The sequence below is a fragment of the Capricornis sumatraensis genome, chromosome 14 (assembly GCF_032405125.1).
Source record: "Capricornis sumatraensis isolate serow.1 chromosome 14, serow.2, whole genome shotgun sequence".
NCBI classification, from domain to species: Eukaryota; Metazoa; Chordata; class Mammalia; order Artiodactyla; family Bovidae; genus Capricornis; species Capricornis sumatraensis.
In genome coordinates, this window is record NC_091082.1 from 87,244,686 (window position 1) to 87,251,969 (window position 7,284).

General features: G+C 69.7%; 1 protein-coding gene across 1 annotated transcript; it reads left to right on the forward strand.

The window, feature by feature from the left end:
- Positions 1-230: 230 nt before the first annotated feature.
- SYT2 (synaptotagmin 2) lies at positions 231-5,406 on the forward strand. The gene is made up of 8 exons (XM_068986324.1): positions 231-402; positions 1,211-1,377; positions 2,074-2,187; positions 2,312-2,479; positions 2,621-2,788; positions 4,325-4,442; positions 4,802-4,935; positions 5,200-5,406. The coding sequence occupies exons 1-8, from the start codon at positions 231-233 to the stop codon at positions 5,404-5,406; spliced, it is 1,248 nt and encodes a 415-aa protein (XP_068842425.1).
- Positions 5,407-7,284: the final 1,878 nt, after the last annotated feature.

Consider the following 7,284-nt stretch of genomic DNA (forward strand, 5'->3'; position numbering starts at 1 on the left):
TGAGCGACAATGGCGAGAGTGGCCACCACTGTCTTGGTCCCGATCTTAGCGGCGAGGCTGCAGTTTTTCACCATCACGAGGATGTTTGCTGTGGGTCTGTCACACACGGCCTTTGTTCACAGCCTTTAGCTTCCGGAAGAGCCTTCTGCAGCCTGTGGGCAGAGCCGTCTGCGCTCGGGCCTCCGGGCTGCTCACCTTGCCCCCTCCCCCGCAGCTGGCCCTCTGCCACCATGAGGAGCGTCTTCAAGAGGAACCAGGAGCCCATGGTGGCCCCCGCCACCACCGCCATGCCCGCCGGCCCGGTGGACAACTCCACAGAGAGCGGGGGTGCAGGCGAGGGCAAGGAGGACGTGTTTGCCATGCTCAAGGAGAGGTTCTTCAACGAGATAGTCAAGCTGCCTCGTGAGTGTCCCTGTGTGCTGGGCGGGCAGACGGCTGCGGGCTCTCCTGACATTTGGGCTCTAGGCTGGATTATTTGGCGATCCCCTTCAGGACCGGGGGTGGTGGGGCCGGCAGAGGGGTCTGTCACTAATGAGAGGGGCAGGGGGTTTAGTGCCCTCACCTCCCTGGGCAGAATGTTCTTACAACGCAGAAGACTCGAAAGGTGAAATCTAAAGATGAAGTCTTCCAGTTATACTTTGAAATAGTTCTGTTAGAAAATAATCCCCTCCCCACCGGGGCTTCCCTGATACCTCAGTTGGTAAAGCATCCACCTGTGATGGAAGAGACCTGGGTTTGATCCCTGGGTTGGGTAGATCTTCTGGAGAACGGAAAGGGTACCCACTCCAGTATTCCGGCCTGGAGAGTCCCATGGACTGTATGGTCCGTGGGGTCACACACAGTTGGACGCGACTGGCTGATTTCCACTCACTGCTTCATAGATTCCTGGTGAAGACGGTGAGGAGACACCCAAAGTCCAGATCTGGGGGGAGCAGCCGAGCGCTGGCCCCACTGCCCCCCTCCCCCAGGTCACTAAGGAGCTCAGCCTCTCAGCACTGCACTCGAAGGCTGTCCCCACCCCCATCCCCCACCCCCGTCCCCCACCAGGTCCGCACAAGGACTGTCCCATCCTCCGTGTGAGCCACAGTCACATCTCAGCAGAGCCCGGCTGGGCCCCACAGGGGTGGTGAAGGGGCACAGGGTACGCTCTGCCCGTCTGGGTTTTGTGGGCTGCCCGGCGGGCACCGCTGATCCTGTCTCCCACGGGCAGTGCCCCCCTGGGCGCTGATCGCCATTGCCGTGGTCACGGGCCTTCTGCTGCTCACCTGCTGCTTCTGCGTCTGCAAGAAGTGCTGCTGCAAGAAGAGGAAGAACAAGAAGGAGAAGAGCAAGGGCGCCAAGAGCGCCATGAGCATGAAGGACATGCGGGGCGGCCAGGTGGGCGGGGCGGCCGGGTGGGCGGGGCGGCCGGGTGGGCGGGGCGGCCGGGTGGGCGGGGCGGCCGGGTGGGCGGGGCGGCCAGGTGGGCGGGGCGGCCAGGTGGGCGGGGCCGGGCTGCTCTGCCAGCGGGGCTGGTCGGGGCGATCCCCGCAGAGTGATGGGGGACCTGGGGTTCCCGCTGGCAGGGCCAGCAGGCCGGCCAGGACTCAGAGGACTGGGCTCCTCTCCGCCCGTCTCCCAGGGGCCCAGCCCAGAAAGGGCTTGGTGGTGTCCTGTGTTTCCTCTTGGGCACCCCACTTCCCCGTGTTTATTGTGTGAGACATTTCTTCCTGAAGGAGTCAGTGCGGAGGACGGCAGGAGGGCTCAGCCTGGAGGCCTCAGGGTGTGTGCGTGGGGGCCCGGGAGGCCTCAGAGTGTGGGCGTGGGAGGCCTCAGGGTGTGCGTGGGGGCTTGGGTGCAGAACGGCCCCCGGCTCTTCGCGGGCTCGTCTGAGCTGCGGGGTTTCTCACCACTGTCTCCTCTCCTCTCCCTGTGGACGCGCCCTGCCTGGACGCCTGGCCCGCACGCCTGGTACGTGTTGCCCGGGGTGGCGGCCTGCATGGGGAGGACCGGGGCCCTGCCAGCTCCGGGGCAGGCTCTGCACGGGGGCGGCCCCCTCCTGTCCCTGACGCAGCCCACTCTTGCAGCCCCCAGGATGACGACGACGCGGAGACGGGTCTGACAGAGGGCGAGGGCGAGGACGAGAAGGAGCCGGAGAACCTGGGCAAGCTGCAGTTCTCCCTGGACTACGACTTCCAGGCCAGCCAGGTGGGGGGTCACCACCTCCCGGCGAGCGCGGCCCAGGGTCTCTCGGTCCCCTGCGGTGTGGGGACCGGCGTCCTGCCTGGCACCCGCCCCCGGGGGTGCTGACGGGCTCCCGCTCTCTTCACAGCTCACCGTGGGTGTCCTGCAGGCTGCGGAACTGCCCGCCCTGGACATGGGCGGCACCTCGGACCCTTATGTCAAGGTCTTCCTCCTTCCAGACAAGAAGAAGAAATATGAGACCAAAGTCCATCGGAAGACGCTGAACCCTGCCTTCAACGAGACCTTCACCTTCAAGGTGACAGGCGGGAGGCGCGGCGGGCCGTGACCCAGGCCCGGAACAGCTCGGCCGGGACCAGAGCCCAAGTCCCTGCGGTGTCCACAGCCTCTGGACGCCCCCGAGCTGCTCTGACCCCTTCATCCCGCCTGTGCCCTGCAGGTGCCATACCAGGAGCTGGGGGGCAAGACCCTGGTGATGGCCATCTACGACTTTGACCGCTTCTCCAAGCACGACATCATCGGCGAGGTGAAGGTGCCCATGAACACGGTGGACCTGGGGCAGCCCATCGAGGAATGGCGGGACCTGCAGGGCGGGGAGAAGGAGGAGGTGAGGCGGGGCGGGGAGGAGGAGGAGGTGAGGCGGGGCGGGGAGGAGGAGGAGGTGAGGTGGGGTGGGGGTGAAGGAGGAGGAGGAGGTGAGGCGGGGCGGGGAGGAGGCGGGGCGGGGAGGAGGCGGGGCGGGGAGGAGGAGGAGGTGAGGCGGGGCGGGGAGGAGGAGGTGAGGCGGGGCGGGGAGGAGGAGGAGGTGAGGCGGGGCGGGGAGGAGGAGGAGGTGAGGCGGGGCGGGGAGGAGGAGGAGGTGAGGCGGGGCGGGGAGGAGGAGGAGGTGAGGCGGGGCGGGGAGGAGGAGGAGGTGAGGCGGGGCGGGGAGGAGGAGGAGGAGGTGAGGCGGGGCGGGGAGGAGGAGGAGGAGGTGAGGCGGGGCGGGGAGGAGGAGGAGGTGAGGCGGGGAGGAGGAGGAGGTGAGGCGGGGCGGGGAGGAGGAGGAGGTGAGGCGGGGCGGGGAGGAGGAGGAGGAGGTGAGGCGGGGCGGGGAGGAGGAGGAGGAGGTGAGGCGGGGCGGGGAGGAGAAGGAGGTGAGGCGAGGCGGGGAGGAGGAGGAGGTGAGGCGGGGCGGGGAGGAGGAGGAGGTGAGGCGGGGCGGGGAGGAGGAGGAGGTGAGGCGGGGCGGGGAGGAGGAGGTGAGGCGGGGCGGGGAGGAGGAGGTGAGGCGGGGGGAGGAGGAGGAGGTGAGGCGGGGCGGGGAGGAGGAGGAGGAGGTGAGGCGGGGCGGGGAGGAGGAGGAGGAGGTGAGGCGGGGCGGGGAGGAGGAGGAGGAGGTGAGGCGGGGCGGGGAGGAGGAGGTGAGGCGGGGGGAGGAGGAGGTGAGGCGGGGGGAGGAGGAGGAGGTGAGGCGGGGCGGGGAGGAGGAGGTGAGGCGGGGGGAGGAGGAGGAGGTGAGGCGCGGCGGGCCCCCGTGGGTCAGCTGCCCGGCGAGGCCGCAGGCGCCGGGGACACGGCGCTCCTGTTTCCCTCGAGGCCCTGTGCCTGCTTAGCGCCAGCGACCCACCTGGGGCCTCGTGTGCCCGCAGGGAAGGCCCGCGCGGTCTGAGCGGGGTCTCAGCACCGGGCTTGTCTTCCCGGAAGCGGCTGCGGCTGCGGCTGCAGCACCTGCTCACACACTCGGCGAGTACGAGCCCCCGCTGTGTACCAAGCCTCTGCCGTGTACCAAGCCTCCGTTTAGACGCTGCCCTCGGAGCACCAGTCCCCGGGTGCGCGGGGGAGGCCTCCTCTGAGACGCTGCAGCTCCGCGCCACCGCACTGGCGGCGACGCACTGTCCTCCTCTCTGGTCTCAAGGTCCCTGCCCCCTGGCACTGACACCAGATGGGAGGTGCCAGGGGCTCTGAAGACCACCGCGCATGCTGCAGGCGGGACCCCACAAACCCTACGTCCATCCAGAGCCTCCTGGTGCCACCGGCCAGGGTGCCCGCAGCTCCAGTGTCTGCCTGCCGCAGGCGGGGCTGGGCTGCCCCTGGCCCGAGGCCCCAAGGGGTCAGCCGTGCTGGCGGCCGCTGAGATGACCCGCACCCGCTCTCCTGACAGCCGGAGAAGCTGGGGGACATCTGCGCCTCGCTGCGCTACGTGCCCACCGCCGGGAAGCTCACCGTCTGCATCCTGGAGGCAAAGAACCTGAAGAAGATGGACGTGGGCGGCCTCTCAGGTGGGCGCAGGGCTGCTGGCCGCCACCGGGGGCGCCCGAGCCCTCGGGCTGCAGGGGAGGGGGTGGCTCCCAGGAGGGGGCTGCAGGGCGAGGGCCGGGCTCTGCTGGGCCGGAGGGCTGAGCGACCGGCCTGTCCTCGGCCGGTGCTCGGGGCTCCTGAGTCACCCTGGACAGGCCGGCTTCATGCAGGCGTGTCTCGCCACCCGGGCCGGAGGATGGGTGGGGGGGGGTCCCCTGCCCGGGACAGATGTCGCCAGGAGCCCCAGGCTGCGGCGGGTCACGGGGGCAAAGCCTGTGCCCACCCGGCCCCGGGCTGGCGGTCCGGGGTGGGCTCAGGGCCGGCCTGCTGCGCCCCGCAGACCCCTACGTGAAGATTCACCTGATGCAGAACGGCAAGAGGCTCAAGAAGAAAAAGACGACGGTGAAAAAGAAGACGCTGAACCCGTACTTCAACGAGTCCTTCAGCTTCGAGATCCCCTTTGAGCAGATCCAGGTCAGGGCTGGGCGCTGGTCCCGGGCGCGGGCTCGCCGCTGACCCCCGCGGGCGGGCGGGCGGCCACCACCCTGGGGCCTGGGTCCGGGCGTTTCCCGCGCTGCCCCTCGTGCGGGCGGCAGGCCTCTCTCGCACGGCCTCGGTCACTCTGCAAGGATGGCTCTGCCGCTCGGGCTACGCGGGACCGTCTGGGCGGAAGGTGGGAGCTGGGGGGCGCCGTGCCAGCGCTCCTGCCCACCTTCCCTCCCTGCCCGCCTCCCGCAGAAGGTGCAGGTGGTGGTCACCGTGCTGGACTACGACAAGCTGGGCAAGAACGAGGCCATCGGGAAGATCTTCGTGGGCAGCAACGCCACGGGCACGGAGCTGCGGCACTGGTCCGACATGCTGGCCAACCCCCGCCGGCCCATCGCGCAGTGGCACTCGCTCAAGCCCGAGGAGGAGGTGGACGCGCTGCTGGGCAAGAGCAAGTAGCGCCGCGGCCGGGCCGCCGCCGAGACCCAGAGCCACGGACACCTCGGCTGTGCCCCCGCGCGGCGCCCCGCCCCCTTTCTATAAGGACCCTCCCCTCCGACGGCCGCGGGAGGAGGGCCCCCAGAGGTGGCGCGGCCTGCCCGGCCCGCCCCGGGAGCCGTCCCCGTTGCATGCCTGTGACCCACTCCTGCGAAGCTGCACCCCAGGCTCACCCCGAGGCGGTGCTCCCCGCCGGCAGCGCGGCCTCTGCTGTTCCCTGAGCGTGTGCCCCCCCCGCGCCCCCTGCTCCGAGATGGCGGCACTGCTGGGTTCCGGATAGGGCCTGCGCTCCGGCTCCTGGACGGGTAGCCACACGTGTGAGTGGCTGGTTCGGAGGCCGGGTGTGGAGACGGGATTGTGCAGAAGTCACCGCCCCTCGGGCTGGTTTCAGGGACAGCACGGACCTGAGCTGGTGGCCGGACTTGCACGGGGTCTGTCCATCCTGCGAACTCACCTTGTGGACGGGAGATGTCAAACCGTGAAGACACAGGAGACCCCCCTCCCCAGAGAGACCACGACGGGCCTGCTGGGCCCTGGTCTCTGGGCAGGAGGCGTGGGTGCTGGCCCCCGTCGGGGCCGAGAGCTGAGCGGCGTCTCCGTCCTGCCCGCGCCCATTCCCTCTTTGAATCTCCGTGGAGCCGCGCTGTCTGTGCAGAGCCGGGTTCTTCCTGAGGAGGCCCTGTCCTTGGGCCCAGGTGAGCAGGGGGCAGTGGCCGGCCGGCCTCCTGTCGTCCCCCGGGGCTTCTCTGGGTCCCCAGGGCATCCGCCCCTGCCCCGGGGTCCCCATGCTGGCTCCCCGCTCAGCTCCTGACCCCAGTGTTGATAAAAAGCCATATATACGTGCGTCCAGTGTGCACGCAGGCTCCTCCCCTACCCGCAGCCTGGGCAGGAGTATCAGCCCCGCCCCCCCGGCTGGCTCCCTCCTCCCCTCGCGGCCCCCCAGGGCCCAGAGCTGTTCCCGTCAGCCCACACCCCACACCCGGACGGACGGCTGTCTTAGGCAGGCTCTTGCCGGAGGAAGACGCCGGGGCCCTGCTGCGCGTGACGCAGTGGGGAGGGGGCTCGGCCGTGCTCAAGGGCCTGCGTCCTGGGAGCCCCTCTTCACAGGTGGGAAGGGGGCGGCCTGCCTTCAGGACCGGGTAACCACAGAGCAGAGGGATTCGGTGCTCCGCGAGGGTCCCCGTTTCAGGGCCCCACCCCAGGCTGACCTCACCCCTCCCCTCCCTGTGCCAGCACTGGCCTCCATCCTGACGCCTCTGCTGCTCTGGGGGTCTTGAGCCTGGACGTGGGGCTGGATGACAGCGCTGGGCTGGCTGAGGGGCGGGGTGGGGGCCGCAGGGGCCTGCCAGGTCGGCCGGGCCCAGAGGAGCCGTCTGAGCAGACATGTCTGCTGACCTGTGGCTGCGGGAGACACATGCGTGCTCCTGTCTCTGTCTGAGGGTCCTGCCCCAGGCCTGTGGGTGCCCGGGGCTGGGGTCCCCCCTCCGTGGGCTGAAGGTTGCCAGGAGGGAAGCAGCAGAGATGCCCTTCACGGAGGGGCTGAGAGGCCCCTTCCTCCCCTCTGCTGAGCAGGGGCCAGGGGCGTGGGGGTTGGGGGGCAGGGGTGGTCTCAGCACAGCCTCAGCCCCTCCTCCCAAGAGACCACACAAGTCCCTGCTGCTGTGGCCTTGGGGTGGCAGCAGAGAGCGCCTGGTCCCCGTGGGCTGGGTGGGGGGACGTGGTGAGCAGGGTTGGAAGAGACCCCTCTGTCCCACAGTCCCGCGGGGTCTGGGTTAGTTCTTGGGGCCCCCCCCAGAGAGGCTGTCCCCGCCCCGCGGCCCCCTCTCCACCTCAGAGCCC